This window comes from Thunnus maccoyii, chromosome 6, assembly GCF_910596095.1.
Source record: "Thunnus maccoyii chromosome 6, fThuMac1.1, whole genome shotgun sequence".
Classification (NCBI taxonomy): Eukaryota; Metazoa; Chordata; class Actinopteri; order Scombriformes; family Scombridae; genus Thunnus; species Thunnus maccoyii.
The window spans coordinates 19,991,613-20,014,244 of NC_056538.1; the positions used below are offsets into that span (position 1 = coordinate 19,991,613).

The window sequence follows — 22,632 nt, forward strand, 5'->3', positions numbered from 1 at the left end:
AGAAGAAACCTAAATGAAATCTATATTTGGTGTGAGCACGCTTTGCCTTTAAAACAGCACCAGTTCTCTTCGGTACACCTGTGCACAGTTTTTCAAGGTACTTGGCACGTTGGTTGTTTCAAGCATTTTGGAGAAGTTATTCTGTGGATTTAGGCGTCTCAGTTGCTTCTGTGTCTTCATGTAATCCCAGACTGACTCCATGATGTTGAGGTCAGGGCTCTGTGGGGGCCCTACCATCTGTTGCAGGACTCCTTGTTCCTTGCTGAAGATGGTTCTTTATTACCCTGGCTCTATGTCTGGGGTCATTGTGATGCTGCAGACATTGTGATGCAGACATTTGGGACCGATCAGACGCCGTCCCGGATGGTGTTGCATTATGGATAAGAATCTAAACATCAAAAGTGCCTAAAACTTACTAAACCATTAGGAAATCCTGGTCGCTCCACCCTAAAGTTCTTTGTAATTGTGAAGCTTCCTGTCTGTGAGATAAAAAATAGAAAATTTTATTCCAAGATTTTTACAGTAAAACTTTTTCTTCTTGTAATAATAACACTTCAAAAGCATGCTGATGTGGTTTGAGGGCGCAGCGTGACGCACTGTGGCATGACTCTGGACAAGTGCTGATGATGATAGTCGAATCCAGTAGAAGCAGGCATTTTTCCCAACAAGCGTAGCTGGTACTCTGAACAGGCAGACGGGTGTTTCATGTCTTTCTTTTTTTCTGCTTTCTCTTGTGGGTTAGCCAGCACACAGTCATGTGTCCCATAATCCCCTCTGTATAAGCAGTTCTTCAAATCCAGTGAGGGAAGCCTCAGGGCTGTTTGTTTTTATATTTATGCCGATCTCGTGCATTTGTATGTGAACCGGTGCACATGATTGATGTGTGTTGGGTCTGATAATACATTCAAATGTTTTCCTTATGTGCAAGTTGTTTCTGCTAAATTGCCTCTGAATTTGAAACTTGTTTTTGTCACAGATGAATAAGAGTGAGAGGAAATATGAATGGAAACTTGTTTTTTTTTTTTACCTCCTTCTCAAGCAGACGTAGACTACAGTCCACTTACCACCATAATGAGGCTGGGAACATAATCCTAGACAATGACACATATACAGCCAATGTATCAGAGCAAAGAGGTTTTCATGATGCAATGGAAGCAGGTTTTGAGTATCCTGTGGTGAGTGGTGTTTGTGCTGCTTCTAGACAATGAAACTGACCCACAAATTGTTGGTTTTTAGTACAGATTGACAATGTTTCCACTGCAGATGACGGAAACACTCCTTGCAGTGGTGGAAGAAGTATTGAGATCCTTTTACTTCAGTAAAAGTACTAATACAACAGTATAAAAATACTCCATTACAAGTCCTGTATGAAAAATCCCACTTAATAATTAGATTATTAATACTGAAGCATCAGTGTGTAAGCAGCATTTTACTGTTGTAGCTGCTGGAGGTGGAGCTAGTTTGAATTACTTTATATACAATTAGCTAGTTTAGTCCAACATAGGGGTCAGGCCCCTCCAAAGGGGCACCAAATAAATCTAAGGGTGGTTAGATTGTGATAGTGAAATATTGGATCATTTGAACATTTATTGAAATTGAAATTTTATTGAAAAATCACTATTTGGTGGAGCTGTTAATAACTCACAGACATCTGAAATGTGACCCCGACTACACACTGCTTTTTGTAAGACGTCAGAAGCCAAAAAGGTTGGAAACCATTGGTTTCATCTTTAACAATGTGTTGTATTTTAAAAGCTTGTTATATTATCCGTTGTGTCAAATCTTCATCTGAAAAGTAACTAGCTGTTAAATAAATGTAGTGGAGTAGAAAGTAGAAAGTAGCATTAAATGGAAATACTCAAATAAAGTACAAGTATTTTTGTACAAAATTGTACTTCAGTACAGTGCTTGAGTAAATGTATTCAGTTACTTTGTATCACTGACTCTCAAGTGATCAAGTGATAGAAAGTAATATGATAAAGACCAATTTTTTACGGATGTGTCAAAAGAAACAATAAAGACCTGCTGCTCTCTTCTGTTTATGTAAATTCCTGGCAGCTGTTACTGGAAATTTTATGTTGGATCTGATAACTGTGATACTTGAGAACTGTGTGTATGCAGATATATGGGTGTCGCTCTCTCCGTTGTATTTGTACTTGTGCGAACATCCCATCACTAAACAGATTCTCATCTAGTGAGACTGACAGGACGGAGGAGTTGGCAGCGCTAGCCTTTGCAGCAGGGACACATTAGCACTTTCTCCTGTTTGTCCTGTCGCACAGTGGCTGCAGCACTCACACTCATAAACCCTTAACTGGGCCTCTCCACCGGAGCTTTGCACATTTGTACCTGCAGGTGTGTCTCCGTTTGTGAGTTGAAGTAAGGCGAGCCCCGGCTGGAAACTCATTTGTGATCCGAGAGACTCTACAAAGAAATCCTCACACGCCTGGTCAGCTGAGCGAGAGAAGCTGGGTTTACATCACAGCTACTTGTGGAAATACACATCAGTGTGCTAAGCGGCTGCTCTTGGTTTCATATAGTCTTATGGTCTGGGTATATTTCCACTGGCCTGGGACTGTTGATCATCACACGGGTGTCCCTCTTTCATCCCTCCCTCATATTCTGCCTTTTCCCCTCTGCAGTTATACATCTTTTTTATATTTCTCCCATTTGTGATTACTCATGTTTGCGATGTCTGGCCTCTCTCCATCCCTCCCCTATCGCTGTAGTCTGCTGGTCCACTACAGCTCCCTCTCATTTCTGCTTAGTCATCCCTGCAGTAACCAGCCATATAAACAAGCCAGTCAGACCAAATGGTCGGCCTCTGAGAGGGGGGTTAGCAAGAGGAGTTCAGCCATTTACTGTTTTTTTTTTTTCCTCTTTCACTCTAAATGCTTTCTTTATTAAGTCCAACTGCACATTTACACATGGCGGCTTGCCAGAGGCCCTACAGGTTATGTACATTTCAGTCCAGTTGTTTGTGTGTTTATAAGAGTGACTATTTAGCAGCTGCATGTTGAATGCCTGCTTCGCTGTAACTCCCACCAGAGTCTTAAGAGCTGGACACTTGGAAGCCTTGTGTCACATTTCTGCTGCTGCAAGTCCCAGAGAGACCAGCGGTTTTCTTATGCAATGTCTCACACGCAGCCAGGGTGCACGCTTGCTTTCCCATAATATGCAGAAACATGCTTTCCCTAAATGCCTGCACAGTATATCTGGAATAAGGTATTTTTAGTTTACAGGTAGCATAAATGCTGTGCACCTCCACATGCTGTGCAGACATCTACTGCTGTTGCGCCATGAAAGCACTATCCAGTTAAATAGGCAGGCCACTCAGCGGCTATGTAAGCTTTGTCCTAATTCAAGGGCTGCATCCCATGAACATTTCTAGACCAAAATATGTCTAACAAGGCGTTTCAAAGGCCTCTCCAAATGTGGTTGAGGAATGCAGCCTTCTTTTGTACAAATTGGAAAGACACAACCATCGTGTCTTTAGCATCATCTGTATCACAATCTATTGTGCGCCACAGTTTTATATTGGAATAATGTCAGCAATGTGAAGTCTAGAAATATCACCTGACTATTCGATCACTTGATCGAGACCAAAGAGGAAGCCACTGCAAGTTGAGCTGCAACAATTAGCTGATTAATCGATTAGTCGATCGACAGAAAATTAATTGCCAATTATGTTGATAATCGGTTTGTCATTTTTAGTCTTTTTTTTTTTTCTTTTTTTTTTAAACGTCCAAATTTTCAGATTCCAGCTTTTATTATTTTCTGGTTTCTTTAATCTTCTATGATAGTAAACTGAATATATCACCATTTTCTGACATTTTATAGACAAAATGACTAACCGATTAATCAAGATAATAATTGATATATGGATAATGAAAATAGTCGTTAGTTGCAGCCCTAACTGCATGGTTGCATAAATAAACTCCAGTGTTTGTTTTCATTAGGATATGTTGTTAATCACAGAAAACTGAGGTTATAATATTATATTTGTCATCCAGCTGGTAACCCTGTTCGCAAGCCGTCCGTCATGTGATGAACTTTAAGTCTTTCAACATTAAAGTGCAACACAAAATGGTGTCTGTAAGCGCCCACACACGGACAGAACGTTCACACATCGATACATCAGGGTACATCGCTGTCCTATTTCCCAGCGTCAATGAGCATCACCACTCCAGAAAAGCATTGATTTTTATTATTACATCCTCGTCCCAGATCCTCACATGCAAGCTGCCATAGCTTGACTATATTTTCCCCATAATTTGACAGCTTCCTCTGTCCGTATGTTACGTCCACTTTCTGCTATTGGCATCAACAGCGCAACAGCGCGCCTTTGTGTATTGACAGTTGACTGTCTCGTTAAGGCCACCTCTCCTGAACCCAGATGTCATACTTCTTTTTTGATTTAAAGTCAATAGAAAATTAGGTTTGCATAAAGTCTTGAGACTAAAACATAGTGATTAAGTAGAACGCAGTAATAAAAAAGTACAAATATATATCATAAAGGCACAGTATAACACGAGTCACCACAGCATTTAATGAACAAGACTAGAAAGTGAATCTGTAGCTCAATCTGGTCCACCCACAACACATACTCACATCAATACCACCACTCATGCAGAGGCACACTGTGCGTCATGCACTATTTTGGGGTCTGGTAGCTCTGTCAGAGAGGTATTTACACTGATAGTCATTCTCGCTGACAGGTGCCCAAGTTAATTGTAGGTGAAGATTGACTTGCTGTTAAATTGGTCAAAATCTGTGTGCGTTCTTGTGTTTACAACACTGTCTGGATGCTGAAGAACATCCAGAATTCTTGAATTAGACCATATTTCACAAAACCTGGTAGGGAAATACAGTTGAATCGTCTTTGTGTTTCTGTAATATTTCATTTTCTCCCACTTAAAGTGAGTGTGTCAGTCAGTTTCACACTTTAGACTACTGTGATTTGGAACAAATTGGGACCTGTTGAGTCATGCAGTGCAGGCCATGAACTCCCAAGTACAACGCAACCAGCATCGGTATGTTCAGTCACACACAGATAAGTAATGGCAGCGTGGCACGAGGGCAGAGGTTATGGAGTTCACACTGAATGGGCCGGGCAGTCAACTAGAGAGAGGGGGATTTGCTGGTACATAGTTTCGAGGGCAGCTCTCTGAATGTTTGTGTGGGTGTTTTACCAGGGCAGGAGGTGAAATAACTTTGCACCTTTTGATCTGTGATGCTCTGGTGTCAAACTACATCACAGGATAGATGAGATGTTCATGATGAACACAGTCACACTGACAGCTGGCACACAAAAACAGTTTGAATGACAATGGCAAATTTAGGAGCTGTAAAGCTGTTCTTATGGGACTACGCTGTTCTTATCAAAACTGCCATCACTGGGACTCACTCAGTATTCGCACTCAGTACTTCACCTGTAGTACCAGCACACACACTCAGCACATTTACATGCACCCAAGTAACCAGGTTACTCAGACAAACCAGGTTATGTGAGTTATTGGGGAATGCGTTTACGTGCATTGTAGTAACCTGTTCACTGTAAATCTGCATATACAAGTAGCAGATCAGTGACCAGATTTCAGAGCAGCCAGACAGGCAGAGCAGAGATACAGAATTTGTTTTACTTTCAGTTTGAGACAGACTTTGGATGAAGTTATTTTAAATACGAGGATGCGTCACTCTGTTAAACTATCTTTCCTTTCATCTGGCCGCTCCACACTGTGCTTTTCCTGTCTGAAGTTTAATGTTATGCACACGCTTAGTTGCAGAAAGCCGATTAGAAACATGTATACATGGCAGAGTAATCAGGAGATATCAACCTGGGGAAACCAGGTTTCTCATTTACTTGACAATTAATAAATCAGCTTTCAGGAGAAAACTGACTGTAACCCGGTTACTTAAGTGCATGTAAAGGCATTGAGTGACACACATGCAATTGGAAAACACCAGAGGTATGTTCAGCAGACGTGTCCTGCAGATGCTTTTCTTTGCAGCAGAAGTTCACAAGATCTGTGTTTTATCTCCAATTTTGATTTATTCAGTTGCCTCCTGTGACATAAGAAAGTTTCAACATGTGAAAAGCAAAGTTTGCTTCTATGGACAAAAACACAAACTTTATACAGCTTTCTTTTTCTTTGTTACTGACACTACTTTTTGTTTCTGTAGGAACTGAAAGACCTGACACAGCGAAATGAATGCTTAGATCTAAAAGGTAAGCACCAAAACACACCCAGACAGTCACACATTTAACTTGTGAGAATCACTAGTTGCTTTTTAATGTTTGGATGATGTGTTGACTAGACTTGTGTGTGCATTACTTCAGGTGAGAAGTTGGACTACAAAGCATGTGAGTCTCTGGAAGAGATTTTGAAGAGAGTCCAGTTTAAAGTGATCGACCTGGAGCAGACCAACCTGGATGAAGATGTAAGAAGATCCATCTTTGAAAATCATTCTGTGTCTCTCTCCTTCTCCTCCTCGCCGTGTCTGTTACGCCTGTCTCTCTGTCTCCTGTCATTCACTCTCTTTTTCACTGTTATCTTTCTGCCTTCAGTCACACTCTGATCCTCTTGTCCATGCTTGCTGCACTAGCAGGATGTGGAGTGTTTGTCATGGTTTTTTCTGATTACTGCAGATGTCCACTTGTGTAAACACCATTAGGGACGTTTGGGATGTAGACATGCACAGATAGAGACAGTGCTGCAGTGTGGAGCAGAGGGACACTGGCCCTGGCCACTTCCTGTCACACAGACCTCCAAATATACTATAAACTGCATCACACACAGCCACAAGCTCTGCTTTTAGCTCTGCCAGAGTTACACAGGATGAGTCTCCTTAGGGTAGAAAGGGTCACTTTAATTACTGCTCATTATCTTATTCCTGTCGGCGAGGTCGTGTCAGTACTTTCACTCTTTAACCGCAGAATTAATTCAGCCCCAAATCAGCTGCTGTTTTTCAGGAGACTTGTAGAAAGTCAGATACTGTAATTCTAGTCCTGTCTGGATAGTAAATATTTTGGCAGCTGTTATGTTACTTTCAGGTTTTCAGTTTCATTTTTTTCTGTGAAAGTGAAAGCATCTGAGAAAGCTTTAAAACTGTTATAAACCAACAAACATCATATATGCTCCATATTAGGAGCAAATAAAACAGAAGTTTAACAAACCCCTGATCCATAATAATAATTTCAAAAAATCTGATTTATTAGCAAGCAATTAGAATCTCCATTAAAAGTATTTTTATGGATTGATGTGTAGAGGCTGCATCTTCTCCCTATTTGTGAGGTTTTCCTCTGTTCATTCAGAGTTTCTCCCGCTTTCTAGAGACATACGAGGGGGGACCAAAAAATTCCAGGAAGCCATCAATAGCACAGGAGAAGGGCATAGTTATTGGATTTGCCGCTAGGTAGTGTATGTCTACAGCTTGAGGAAACTAAAATTGGGACTGAAAGGGAGCAGAGTTGCTACTGTGGAAGAAATCCAGGAAGAAACACAGGAGGCTTTGAACACAGTGATAAAAGATGACAGCTGTGACAGGAAAGGTTTCCAGGAATGAGAGAAGCGCTGGGACAAGTGTATTGCATCTCAAGGAGAGTACTTTGTCATTATAAGTCTTTCTGTAGTACCTTTCTAATCCCCTTTTTTGAGCAATTGGATCTCCCCTTCTGTAATTCAAGTTGATTTGGATAATGGAAATTTAACTGAGTGTTATTTTCTCCCTGTGTTTTCTACCTGGGGCATTTCCCAGGTTTCCCTCTTATATATGCTGGAGTAGCTCCAGTAACCTGACCAGCCAGACGGTTTGTTGCACAGAAATATCTGAGAAGTAGTCCTTGGCAACGGTTTAGAAAAGGGCAGACACTTTCAAAAAATACTTGACATGTGATTGGATAAATCATCTGTTTATCACCGTCTTACCTTGCAAGACAGCTGTATTCTCGATGCTGATTGGTCTGAACCACCAGTGGTTCGGACACAAGCGTATAATTTGAAGCCTGACAAGATGGATTCTCCTGGATGTCACAAGTCCAGCTGTAATAGCTCTATCCTCACAAAATGAAATACACAAATTCGTCACTGCGTCTTGGTGAACTCATAGATTTTACACAGTTGCATCTAGAAACATGTTGCCATGTAATTTCGCTCTGCCTGCAGCCAATCAGATATAACACTGAGAAGTGTGTCACTTGAATAATAAAGGCAAGTGAAATGTCTCCTGACGATGGCAACCCACTTTGGTTTCATAGTATAACAATGGTTGAAGTTTCAGGTGACTGACATATACAAGCAGATATAAAGATCTTAATTTTTAATATGCAGTAATTAGGGGAAACATACAAGCATTTTTTTTCTGCTCTTTTAGGGGAGATTTTCTGTTTTTCAGCACTGTGTAACTGACTCAGTTACTGACTCATTAAGAACAAGATCATTGTGTAAACACATAAAACCATAAACTATTGGTACACTTATTGACACACAAAGCTATCATCAATAAACAATATTGTATCACATCTATTTTTAAACACATCTGCATTAGATGGTACACATGCACTGTAGAGACACACATACCAGAGCTTCACATAATCCAAAACACGTTGCACGGTGACTTCTTTCACCCAACATGGCACGCTGCCCTGGAAATGTGAATGAAGTAGATGAATGAGTCAATGACTGAGTCACCAGAGTGCCGCATCTCAGTCTGAGACTAGTGTCTGGCCTTGGGCTCGGATGAAATGAGAAGCTGAAAGGAGAAAATATTGAGGAAGTGTTGCTGGTGGAGGCAAGAATAGAGGAAGGTGTGATTAGAAAAGGAATCAAATGGGGATGTGAGAGGATGGGTTCTTCTTTTAGATGGGTGTGGGAGACACTGTGCAGATGGCTTGATTTGGCAGCGTCTCATATCTGCAGCAGCGCTGTCTTGTTGGGAATGATATGGGAAGATGAAAGGAGAAAAAATAGTTTTTGGAAGATGCTTTTAAGACGTGTGGGGAGGAGCTCTAACACAGGCTGGTTTTTATTGGACTGGATGTGACTCATCCTCCCCCCGCCCTGTAGATAAACACACTTGTGTATACTCAGTAATGTCTCCCAGTATACACACACAAAGGGGGAAAGGTTATGAGACGCTGTGCAGCAGCCTGTCCAGTTATATTACTGCTCATCAGCCTCAGCTAAAGATGAAATCATACGCTTGTACTTCATTTTTATCTGCTAGGCACGTCCTGCAAGTGGCTAAATTTATTGACATTTAATGACAGTTAATGACCCATTAGCCAATTTCTCTGTTGAAATATGCAAATATTTGTTTATAACTGGGTATTTTGTGTTATGAAAGCAAATGAAATGAAAAGAAATGAAATGCAGGGAAGCAAATTACCAGCAATCTATCTCCGCTCCAGTACCATCAACACCATTATGAAAGATGAAAGAGATGCTCCCCCACAGCATTACCACAACCAAAATGAGATTAAAACACTCGGATCACATGAGTGCACTTTGACCTCATACTGCATCACCTGACGTTTCATAAGAATCCTGCATCTGTTCCTGACCAACCAAGGTTTTGTGCCCTACAGATTTAATGCACTGATGATTTGGCACAATTTCTATACCTGTAATGAATGACATCCATCACATTATCTCTAGAATATAGCTGAAAAAACTACTCGATTAACCGATTACTTGTTGGACATAAAGTTAATCTTTTAATTAATCAATCCTTCAAGTTATTTTTCAAGCAAAAATGCCAAATATTTGATGGCACCAGTTTCTCAAATGTGGGAATTTTCTGCTTTTCTTTGTCTTACTTTATAGTGAACTGAATATCTTTGAGGTTCGGACTGTTGATCAGACAAAAAAGGAAATTTGAACAAGTCACCTTGGGCATTTTTAACTGTTTTCTTACTTTTAATAGATCAAATAAACAATTTATCGAGAAAGTAAATGACAGAGTAATTCAAAATGAAGATAATCTTTAGTTGCAGCCTTATTCTAAAAATTTAGCTAATTTAGTATTATTGTATATCTAATAGTTAGGAGCTGTTAGACTCTTCATTTGTACGTGTTCACTATTTCACATCCTGCTGAATATGATTTTTGTTTTTGCAACAGTAGACCGTATCCTAGACAGGCTGAACTTGTCCTTCCAGCTGTAGTCTCTTCAGCCCCACCTGAGGCCCTCATGGAAAACACCTCAGCAGGTCTCACCTATCCTGAGGGACTGTTACCATAGCAACCACAGCTGCTCTAGACCGTATCTTGTAGCATCTCTTTAAGGGATTTTGACACAGTGCCTCAAACTGAGATTCGTTCAAATTGTTGGGACTTTTTACCTAAAATAGCATAATGGTTAATATATGTCTCTATATTTTCTCTTGGCTTCTGTCTCTCTCTGCTTCTCAGGGTGCATCAGCTCTGTTTGACATGATAGAGTACTATGAGTCAGCCACACATCTCAACATCTCCTTCAACAAGCACATTGGCACGCGGGGATGGCAGGCGGCGGCTCACATGATGAGAAAGGTGAGAGATCATCCCCCCCTACAGCGGTTAGCATCTTTCATACAGGAAAAGGATGGGAAAGGACCGAAGAGAGCGGTGAAAGTGAAATGTTGACACCGAGATCTTCTTCCCTGATTCTGGTCTGTTTGTGTTTGTTGTCCTCAGCTGACAAAAAGAAAGCAATACAGCCTCAAGTAAAAACTGTGTGCGCTATATGAAAATATGTTGTTTGCTCACAGATTCTACTGATGTGAACTCAATTTTTTTCCTCTACTGGTATACTTTTGAGCCCAGTTAAAAAGACAGAGGATCTCTCTCTGAGCTTGTGTTGTGCAAAACTGCCGTTTTCTGTCAGCGCTCAGACATTAAAGGGTTGGTCTTTCCTCACTTGCTCTTCCCCGAGTCTTCCTTGTGCCCTTTATGGCACACTTTGACGTCAGTCATCACTTATTACTGTTAAGAATACAAATGGGTTACTAGGCAAAAACCTTCATATATTACTGTTGAAGCAATATATACATGACAAAAACATGGATGTAAACAGCTACTAGTTCTTTTTTTATTGAACAAACCATGTGAGGGAACTGTTAATTGTATGCCAGAGATGTATGGAGGTAGATGAGAGTATAAAGCCACTCTACAAAAGGAAATTTCATACTGGTTGTTGTGTATGATTCTATATTGTTTATCTAGAGTTAATGGTGTAAGAGGAAATGTGAGTCGATAAATGCAGAAAAACATCCATAACCAAATATAGTAAATTGATGAGTGGACAATTAAATGAGAAAAAAATCCTTTTAGTTGATTAGATTGTGGTTGATGTGGATATCTTGGCTTGGCTGAAGTTCACTGTGCTCCAGCTTTTCATCACAGTGTATCAGTGTTCAGGGATCTGTTTGCAAAGCCACAAATGTCTCTGAAAGTCATCACAACCTTTATTATTAATATTGTGGCCTATGTATGTGTTTTAAGACTGCATTCAATACTGAACATCCTAGAGGACAGTAACAAAGTAATCACAGTTACTAATGATACTGTTACAACATTTTATGATCACCACAATCCTGCTTTAATCACAACTCACTGAGTGAGTGATGCTTATTTGTTGGACAAGCCTTGAGTGTCTGATGATTAATGAAGCTTGTGTATATTTCAGACACACTGCCTGGAGACACCACACGTACACTCCAACGTGCAGATTGTTTGTGTCTTTGCCTATCAATAAAAATGTCACCGCTCATTTCAGTAAAGCTCAATAGATCTTAACGCACCAATGCTTTGACAAATGCGTGTCCTTGAATCCCTGAGGTGAGGCCTTGGATTAATCAGATGAAAAAACAGTACGCCATTGCTTTTATCTGAAGACATACGTCATCTTTTCATTCTCATTTGCTCTTTTGAGGATAATGTTGTATGTATGGAGTCTGATGAAACTCAGATCCACATTTAACCACATCTGACCTAATTATCCTACCTGCACTTTAAGAATAATAGAATAAAACAGATTTTCATCATGATAATAAGGACATTATTTCATACACTGTTTTGGATTTGGATGCATACACTTGTTGGCGTGCAAAGCAAATAATGTGTATCTCTGTTGGTGCGCGACTGTTTTCCCCCTCAGACGAGCTCTCTGCAGTATCTCGATGCACGTAACACTCCTCTGCTGGACCACTCGGCTCCCTTTGTGGCACGAGCGCTCAGGATCAGTGGCAGCCTGGCAGTCCTCCACCTCGAGAACGCTGGTCTGTCTGGCAGACCGCTCATGTTACTGGGTAAGACGGGCAGAGTGCCAGGCGGGTGATGGGGGAGGATGTACAAGGAGAAGTGGAGGGGAAGACTTTCACCTGATTGAACATAGAATTTATTTCCTCCTTATTTCTGACTTTTTGTTTTGTTTTGTTTTGTGTTTTGTCTTTCCCCCTTTTCTCCCTCTTTATCTTTTCCTTGTATCTTTCATTTTTCTTTTCAGCTACAGCACTGAAGATGAATATGAACCTGCGGGAGTTGTACCTGGCAGACAACAAGCTCAATGGCCTGCAAGATTCAGCCCAGCTCGGCAACTTGCTGAAGTTCAACTACAACATTCAGATCCTGGACCTGCGCAACAACCACATCCTAGACTCTGGTACGCAGCTGTGATAGAACACAATCGGTTTATAGTTTTGTATGTTTTATCCAGGTGGAATTCTTTTGTGATAAAGATTTATTTAACGTGCATGCACCTCAGTACCTTTTCACAAACCCAGATAAGATGAGAGCTTATTGATCCTCAATCCTGAAACTGAAAGAAGTAAACAGAGAAAAACACAGCTAGAGAATATAAGCAGGTTGTTTTAAAAAGCTGTGTAAGAATAAATAAAAAACAGAATAGAATAGAGACAATGCACATATTGTGTAAAAGTACATTAAATGTATGTAGTAGTCTATGTATTTGTTAGATGAAGGACAGAGATCTAGTGTTTGAAAGCAGACATGAGTTTTATCATCCATTCAGTATCATTGTTTTATTACTGTATGATAGGACAGGCTTCTTCCCAGTCTTATTATGTTAAATGATTTGGTTTCATTAAATTTGAGAAAATTATTACTTTTCAAGCTAGGAAGCAAACAAAAGTTAGTAAAAGTATTAGACCTGCTCTTTTTCTGTTGTTTTTGTTTTATTATTGAATTGACTTTATTGACTGTATTTATTTGGGTTTTTACAGTGCTATGTTGCCAAATGTCCTTGTTGGTAAGCCTAAACATGAAACTGACTAATGAGTTAATGGCAATGTCCAAGTCTTGATGGAAAAAATGTTTTTCTGCTCTGCTTTCCACCATCAGCTACATATTTTTCTTATACACTTGATTAACAGATGTACACAGAGCACTAATATCATTCTCAGCTGAATTTAGACTATAGTAGTTTTTGACAAGTATGAACAAAATGTATAAAGGTAGAGCTCAGGCTCATTGATAATTTGTTTTTGTAGTTTTCCAGGAGAAATACCCCAAATAGATCAGTTTAATTGATTTGTTTCCATTCATCTAAATGTATTGTGTTTCCTCTTGCAAGTTAAGTTAGTTTACAGTAAATGAGGTCCTCATGCTGCTCAGAAATGCTTTCTGTTATAGAAAATGAAGTAAAAATGCAAGAAAATGCAAATAAAGTGCTGCTAATGCAACAGACTTCCTCAGATTAGACTGTACAGTTTGTAACATTTTAGTCCACATCATATACAGTATATTGTGATATTTTTCGAGTAAATCCAGACGGTCTGACTCTGTCTGTGTTGGTGCCTGTCTCTGTTTGTCATCACAGGTTTGGCCTATGTGTGTGAAGGACTAAAAGAGCAGAGGAAAGGCCTTGTCACTTTGGTGCTATGGAACAACCAGCTCACACACAACGGCATGGGCTACCTCGCTGCTGCACTGGTACACACACACACACACACACACACACACACACACACACGGAGAGGCAAAACACTGCCACACATTCACCAGAGGTTTTAAGAGGAAACAACTGGCTCTGTGCCCTTAATTTGTTTACGTGTGTGTGTCTCTGTGTGAGAGACAGTGGTGTATGTGTGACACCCCAGGCAGAGAGAATTCAATTTTCTCCTCATTACTCTATCAGTGAAGTGATCAAAATAGAGCTGTGTTGTTTGTTGAACCTCTTTTCTTCTCGTATCTGTTCGTGTTCGGCAGCTGTACATGTTGTACTCTAGCTCAGTGTCCTCTATGCCTGGTATGAGGTTTTGTTTATTTAATGGATGCAGTTTACCCATAAAAAAGTGGTCTTCTTTTTTCATGAGTAAACTCAAAATTTGTAATCCAACCATTTAAGGAAGGTAGCTGCTTGTTTGTTTCAGAGTTAAGTTCAACTGAGATAGTGAGAATTATATGTTGAAGACAAGATTTTCACTTAGAAGTCGCACAGGAAGCTAACAAGATTAAGAACATTTACTTTAACGCTTTTAAACTGAGGACTCATATTTGCATTTCAACAGCTACCTTTTAGGGTGACAGGTGTGTTGGTGAGAGATTAATGAGCGGTCTAAATAGGTGTTTTGTGATTTGACCGGGAATTTCAATCATTACTACACCTTACATTTCATGCAGTCGTATCTTGCTCGGTGAGCAGATGTAGGCTCAGGCTCGGGTCTTAGTGCCGCACCATTTCCCGTTTGATTTCACGGCTGTGTGCTATAGATAACCCATAACTAAATTCATTGGTCTCATTTCTGTTGCTGAGTGATAGCATCATTATCTTCACACTCATGTTTTCCTCGTAGGAGATAAGTTTATTGTTTTAGTTCTACATTTAGACCCTGATGAGTCATGACAGTGTCAGCCTTGACAGAGGAGGATACACTTTTTCCTGCTGTTCTTGCTATTCAAATGTTTTGTCATGGTTGCGCTGTATAAATGGAACCACAGATGCTTTTATAAACATGGCATAAGTCACATTATAAAATGGCTTTAATACATTTTTCTCCGTTTATCAATACTATTTTATGAAATTAGATTATAATAGTGGACCGCAAGCAGATATTGAGTGATATTCCTACAGTTTTAAATGTAATGGATACAAATTCTAACTTTTGTTTGTTTGAGCAGTGAAGTTTGAGTGCTGCTCATGTTTAAAAAGCTGTTAACCCAGAATTTAGAAGCATATTTAATTTTAATCAAATCATTTTTCACAAACAAGAGTTGTCATTTGAAAAAAGACAGTTGTAAGAAGAACTGTTGTACTTAAGTGGAAATTTATAAACTATTAAAGAATCAAACAGCTGTAATTACATTTCCCTCTTACAATTATGTTTCTGTATTAACAGGAAATGGTGTTGTTTACTGCTTTAGTCCATCCACATATCTGTCTGTAGAGTTTCTGTATAGTATCTGATGCGTCCCTGAGGCAGGAAGTAAGAAAAAAAAGATCTGCGAAATAAATCCTTATCACGATGATAGTTAAAGCAGTTGTAAGTAGGTCTTTATACACAGAGTAGAAGGCACTTGGAGCTGCAAGGTAAACTAATTTACTTTGAGTTTTGTAGCAGTTAATGGACGTAAATCAATCATCAGGTGTTTGAGTGAAGTAATTGGTAGATTTCATTGAACAACAAGTTTTAAATCTGAGATTTAACTAAACTAAAGACTAAAGAATGCCCTCACCATCCTAGATGTTGTTAATTATGGACAACTGAGACATAGCAGGCCACTTATTTCTAGAAACATGTGATTGTTTTCCTTGTGGAACATAAAATACTGCATTTTCTGTCTGATGGTGGTTTTGTCACTGTGGCTTGCGTGACAGTGCCGAACACACAGAAATGCCTAAAACCTCCAAACACACTGATAAAGAACATCCCATGACCACTGTGGCTGCTGATTCATAAGCTCAGAGATAAACACAGTGTAGATGGTTGTGTGCAATGAGGTGGTAATGTTGGTCTTTTAACAGTTGGTAATATTAGGAGAAAAGGCCTGTACACTGACAAAATGTGTAGAAAAATAAAGATTTTTTTTACATAGAGAAAAAGATGTTGACATAAAAAGTGCATGTTTTGTTTTTAACAAGAAGGAAATGAGCTGCTCAAATCAAAATATAAAGATGCCATAAAAAAACTGTTTGATCAACACTCGAGGCAGTTAAACAACCAAATGAGGATATAAAACAGACTGTACACAAAGCATTTTACACTCACTGTAATATTATCTTAATCTCATTCAGTTACAAAGCTTATTCAAGTTTGCCGCCAACATACGCTGTTGGCTGTAAAAATGTCGGTTTATTCTAAACAATGTGATTTTATTACTTAAGTCTCCCATTGCTAAAGAAACCCTCTTGATTGTCCTCTGTCATTTCTCTCAGCCTTGCACCCAGAGTCTGGAGACTCTGAACCTCGGCCATAACTCGGTGGGTAATGAAGGGGTTCACAAGCTGAAAGACGGACTGATTGCCAACCGCTCTGTGCTCAGGCTTGGCCTCGCCTCCACCAAGCTGTCCTGCGAAGGTGGGAACTGGCACCCATGTGCCTCTGTTTTCGTCTTTGTGGAGGATTTTAGCTATTGTGCATTTTTTACTTGTTTCAACTCTCTTGTCATGTGTGCTGTAGGAGCTGTTGCTGTGGCTGAATTCATCGCTGAGAGCCCCAGACTACTGCGACTGGACCTTCGAGAAAATGAGATCAAGACAGGCGGACTGATGGCTCTGTCGCTTGCCCTAAAAGTCAACACCTCTCTGCTGCGTCTTGATCTCGACCGGGAGCCCAAGAAAGAAACTGTGAGCATGGGAATAAATAATATTATGTGCAGATAAAATTGCAGACTGAAGAATGGTACTAAGTAAAAAGTGATTGTAGGAATTGCTCTGATTTAGTTTTGTTTATTCTGATCGTCTTGTGGTTTTGGTTCTCTGTTTTTTGGGGCATTTTTTGTCTCCCAGGTGAAGAGTTTCATTGAGACCCAGCGTGCACTGCTTTCTGAGATCCAGAACGGCTGCAAGAGGAACTTCATCCTGGCCAAAGAGAAGGAGGAAACGGAGCAGAAGATGAGGCAGTCTGCATCCATGGCTGAAATCGCCACAGAGGATGGAACCAGAGAAGAAGAGGAAGAACCAGCATCACAGGAGAAAGGGGACAAAGAGGGCAAAGAAGAAGAAACAACAGGAAGCAAAGGACAGACAAGCAGCCAATCAGGAGCAAGCTCTGAGACGAGCGTTCCTCAGATGACCCTGGAGTCAGACTCGGATACTGAGGATGAGGAGGAAGAGGAGGTGGTCACTAAGTCCTCAAACTCCTCCTCTCGTTCAAACCAGACTGCTCCTCAAACCCAGACAGGGGTCGCACAGCCCCCCCTCAGTGCCTCACGTACATCCCCGTCTGCCTCACCTACCGGCGGGCCGAGTGTCATATCAGGCATCACCGTCACAGAATCCACAGCTCCTCCCGGCACGCCTCCATCCCCGGGACGCTGTATATCCGTCTCAAGTCCAGGGAGGGGTCATAAGATCTTCATGGTAACTCGGGTGGAGAGCCCGCCTGAGCAGCAGCAGCTACAACTCCAGATGAACACACCTGCAGCTCCCAGCCAGGCTAAAGAGACCTCAAAGAAGCCTTTAGACGCAAGCACACAGCAGACACAGCCGCCGCCCGCATCTCAAACACAACTGAGTTCACCTGCTCCGTCAACAGACTGTCCCCTGACAGAGCAGAGTCCCGTAGCACGTGTGGAGCCCACACTGAATGCTACACAGACCCACACACCAGAGCCACAGTCTGAGGACGTCATAGCTAGCACTTTAGACCCAAAAGTGACAGATCCAAGTCTACAAGCACCAGCCCTGCCTTTAAGCTCCTCGCCGGTGCAGGCTGTAGCATTTCAGCTCACTAAGGAAGTAACGGAAAGCACTAAAAACCCCCAACCTGAGCCCACTTGTGTAGAACAGCAGCTTGCTGAAGAAAAGAAGGAGGAAGAGGTGCAGAAAGAGGGTCTACCAGAGGAGGAGAAACATGTGATGGCACCAGAAAGCGCAGAAGGAGAGCATAAACCACCATTAGCATCTGCACTTGAACAGATACAGAATGAGCTAGCATCTGCGTCAGAGGAGACCCAGTCATCGAACCAAACAAAGAAAGACGACGAGGCGCTTCCACAGCAGGAGAAGCAGGAGACACCCACCAGCCTGTCTGAAAAACCTTTAACAGAGGAAGAGGACAGACAGCAAAGCCAAGAAAAACCGAGTCTAAAGCCAGACGGAGAACAGCAGCAAACTGCACCAGATGAGAAGGAAGTAGTGCAGCCTGTTCTCTCTGTCCAGACTGACGAACAGGCACAAGGAGGATCACAGGAGCCAAATCCTCGAGCAGGAGAAGCCTCAAAGAGCCCCGCCATATCCTTACCTGCCTTGGCCGGATCTGAAGCTGCTGCAAGTTCAAACTCGCCTTTCGAGGTGGAGGAATCGCCTGATGAGAGCTCTGCGGATGAGGGCGAGTGTTTCGGTGAGGCTCTAATCAGCGTGGAGGATGAGGTTGTGAGTTCAGCTCTGCCCAACGGCCTGAAGCCCGAGTTCTCCCTCCATCTTCTTGACCCTGAAAGCCCCAAACCAGGCAGCTGTGTGATGGAGCACGGTGAGTCGCTGTGATCTCTGATCTCTGCTGTTTTTAGAGCAGGTTTCAAAGTGTTTCGAGTGTGAAAATCTTGTTTAATAATGTGAGTTATGTGTCATCTGTGCAGTGAGTGTGAGCTGCGGACAAGACCTGGAGGAGCTGCTGCTAGAAGCCAGTTTGGAGACGGGGAGAGACGCACCATGAGGTTGTGAGGTAAACATTAATCTTTCTGTAAATTTAATAGGAAATCACAAGCAGACAAAGATTTATACGTAATGTAAACTTTTCATGAAACAGGGACTTCATCTTTTGAAATCTTGTTTTTCCATCACCGGGACTTACTGACCCAAAACTGAACTTGTAGCCGTTGCCCTGGGTTTCGCTTTTTTTTCCCCACTGTCCTCCATTTTGAGAGCTAAATTTCAGCACCCTTCAGGAGGTGGTACAAAATCAATCACATCTCAGCTACAACAAACATGACAATATAGCAGCAACCACCATTTCACTGTTGTGTTGTACATTGGTGAGGATTTTTAAAACTTTTAATAATGAAGAATAATCAAGAAACGGCAATGTCTGTTTACCCGTCTAGTTATTGTCATTGTTTATCTGTTATGTCGTTTTGTTTTGTCTTTTCTGTTTTCTGTCGTCTTCTTTTACTCATTGTTTTATTTTTATCTGTAATCATGAATATGTTTACTTATTTCTGTTTGTTTTATTGTCTGGCTGATGTGTTTGTGTTCTTGTGGCGGGGGAGGGGAACCAAAAAAACAGGAAAATACTTGTTGTATATCTTGTTCAATTGTTGAATAAAAAGAAAAAATGTAATAGACGTACATCCGATCATTCCTGTTTTCCTGTTCTCAAAGGTTCAGGTTACAAGAAGTTAAGTCCCGGTAATGTAAAAACACCAATAAACTGTCGTACAACCTCATACAAGTAGATGTTTTTTGTTTTGTTTTTTTTAATCCATCAAATGAAACTACATTTCAACAAAACAAAACTACCTTTCTCTTCTTAAACAGTATCTCACAGATATGATAACTCAAGAACTAAGGCTGGCATTATCCTCAAAATGAAACTGAATTTATGTGTTTGCACAGCCAAAATATCAGATTAGCAACTGAAAAACAAAGTGCTGCATTGGCCCCAGATGCTGCAGTGTGCACAGGCTGGTCAGGGGAAAGACGCTAGAGAGTTTTATAAAAGTGTGTAATATTTTAGCTGAAGTTAAAACATCAAATTTGTCACTGAGTTTGGTTTAATACATGTACTCCACTACATTCAGCACTAATTTATGTCCTGTCTTCTACCACAGGGACTGCAAGGACAGGAGGAAACAGCTCAGATAGTTTTGTCTGGCTCTACTACATGACTGGTTGCCCCTACAGTACAATCTTCTGTCATTTCTTTGACTTTATTACCAAAACAACCGTTCCACAAAGGACACGAGGACCTGCTGTTACAGTTGAAGCTCTTATACAAGAAAAAAAAAACAAATCACGGAAAGGACAAAATCATCTTCTCGACCTTGGCTGTGACAAATAAGGAATTCTCTACATCCACACTACATCAACCACTGACACACACGTACATATGCACATTTAGTCTGAGGAAAAGGGGAGAAAAAAAGAAATAAAATCACCCTGTTATCACTACATCTTGTCATTCTGCAGTCTTTACCTGTGAGCAAGAAAGAAGAGCGATGAGGGGGGGGACAACTGGGGGGAGGATAAAACACTAACCAAAGACTGACCTTTCTCACACCCCTGCTTGCTCTCTTGTGTAGATATCCACTGAAGTTGGGGAAAGTACAAGCAATTAAACTTTTGGGGGGGTTTTTTGACACAAAGACATACAACTTTAAGGTTGTGTTTAGAAAGTGGGGCTGACAGCACCACTCAGAAGACACACGGACCCTGCTGAGCGGACCTGCTGGCTTTAAACACTTGTTCTAGAGGTGGAAGTGGGTCACTGTCAAAGGCTTTTATATCCAAGGAAGCTGAAGATTTCAACACGTCTGTTTAAATGTTTCGTCTGTGTCCCCACTCTCTACTATTATCCCCTCGTAAAAAAAAAAAAAAAAAAAAAAAAAAAATTAAAAAGAAACCTCTAAGGGACCTCTGCCAAAGTGACCTCCTTCTTGTCTGTTTTCTCGTCCTCTGCTCACTTTGGCCCCTCAGGAATCAGCGTCCCCCATCCTCCCGTCAGTCGGAGCTGCAGCTTCCTCCCGCCTGCCTCCGCTACAACAAAAACTGCTTTTTTTTGAAAGAAAACTCAGAACTTCTGCGAATGTTGGAAAGCAAGACGTCTGCCTTTTTGGTTGAGTTATTTACAGTAAAGAGGGAAAAAAAAAAAAAGTTTTTGTTTCCTTTTTTTTTTTTTTTTTTTTTCTCTGCAACTTCAGACACTATCATCACTTTGTCCGACCAGTCGTCGTTGTGATTTGTGTGAAACTCGTCAGAGCGTAAAGAAAAAGCAGCTTGGTCTGTGTCGTGACCTCCCCCTCTCCTTCCTCTTGTGTCCCTCGGTCTTCCACCGGTACCTCTCCTCTGCTCCAGCTCATCATCATCATCATCATCATCATCATCATCATGTTGCCTTCAGCTCACCACTTCACTTCACACTCATCTTTGTTTCTGTTTGGCTGCTTTGAGAAATCAGTTGTTTTTTTTGTATTTATTTTATAGCTATATGAGCCTTCTCTGATTTATTTCCCCTCCCCTTCACCCCTCTCCTCATTTTATCTTTCTTTTTCCATTTTTGGGGGTTGCTTTTAAAGATCCCCCCCCCCCCCCTCTTTTTTTTTTTTTTCTTTTGATGTATATTTCAGATTCAGACTAGAGCAAATATTTAGTTTTGTTTTGGTTTTTTTTGGGAGGGGGGGACAGGCAATCTGTGTTGGGCGGAAAAGGTAAATATGATAGTTGACTACGGTAGCAGTCGGGGTGCAGTTATGAAAGTAAACACAAGGAAGCAGCAAACATAATGGTTCTCCTGTTGTTTTTAGTGTAACACTACTCTGCTGAGTGAAAATGTGGCCACAAGGGGGCGCTGGCAGTTATGGTGTTTTTCCCTACAGGAGACAACTGAAAGATATCACATACAACACACCGTTCAAATCCAGCTCCTGTCCTGAATTTTCCAGAGCAAGGCAGCGAGACTTCACTTGAAATGTCAACTTCATGTATGTTTGTGAAGAAAGCCGGTTTTCCATGCTCTGAATTTTTCCTGAAGTAGATACAGGCAGGTGTGTGTGTGTGTTTTGTTGTTTTTTTTTCTTTTCTCCTGGGAAAGAGCAGTGTTTGATGATCCTCCTGCTCTTCATTCGCTCCACCCAACAGATGGTTTTGAGAGCTGAAATCATTGTTGCTGTGCTGCCCCCACTGTTTGTAATGCTTTAATTTTTAGAAATTTTTAATAATTTGTTAACTTAATTGAAATGTGCTGGTAATCACAAAGATATGTATGGCGAAATTTGTTCCTCTCAAATAAATGCATGTAATGACTAATGATATGTCTGAATGTTTCACTGAAATTTCTCAAGTTTGGGACTTTTTTTTTTTTTTTCTTCTTCTTTTTTTTGCGAATTTTGTATGAGAAACGGGAGAAGTCTGTGTTCAGATGGAGTTTGGTTGGGATATTTGGATACAACTGATGACTTTCAGATGTGTGTTGCAGAGAATTAAATCAATATATCACTTCTATAAGAACAGTACTGGTTAATAAATATACATGAAAAAGTGCAGTGCCTATAGGGTTTTCTTCACTTTCTGTTGATTCAGTGTTGTAAAACATAAAAATGTGAAAAAATTCAGCTAGGGTTGAATACTTGTTACAGGCGCTGTTTCTGATTTTGACACTTATAAGGGAACTAATACAAAAAAACAAAGCCTGGTACTGTATGTGTGTGTGAACATAAAGGGATAACTAAGTATATTTAGTACTATACTTCAATACAGTTTTGAGGTACTTGTTATTTCCATTTTATGCTACTTTACACTTCCACTCCACCACATTTC

The 22,632-nt window shown here is 40.7% G+C and overlaps 1 protein-coding gene across 2 annotated transcripts in view; it reads left to right on the forward strand.

Annotated features, from left to right (window-relative positions):
* ppp1r37 (protein phosphatase 1, regulatory subunit 37) overlaps window positions 1-22,356 on the forward strand; it is a 42,945-nt gene extending 20,589 nt beyond the window's left edge. For both annotated transcript variants that reach the window (XM_042413543.1, XM_042413544.1), the window contains 11 exons: window positions 6,184-6,229; window positions 6,341-6,441; window positions 10,413-10,532; window positions 12,139-12,289; window positions 12,487-12,642; window positions 13,819-13,931; window positions 16,375-16,516; window positions 16,619-16,785; window positions 16,948-18,631; window positions 18,738-18,823; window positions 19,929-22,356. In XM_042413543.1, coding sequence (XP_042269477.1) covers window positions 6,184-6,229; window positions 6,341-6,441; window positions 10,413-10,532; window positions 12,139-12,289; window positions 12,487-12,642; window positions 13,819-13,931; window positions 16,375-16,516; window positions 16,619-16,785; window positions 16,948-18,631; window positions 18,738-18,814 — 2,757 coding nt within the window. In that variant the 3' untranslated portion in view covers window positions 18,815-18,823; window positions 19,929-22,356. The remainder of the gene's footprint in view (window positions 1-6,183; window positions 6,230-6,340; window positions 6,442-10,412; window positions 10,533-12,138; window positions 12,290-12,486; window positions 12,643-13,818; window positions 13,932-16,374; window positions 16,517-16,618; window positions 16,786-16,947; window positions 18,632-18,737; window positions 18,824-19,928) is intronic.
* Window positions 22,357-22,632: the final 276 nt, after the last annotated feature.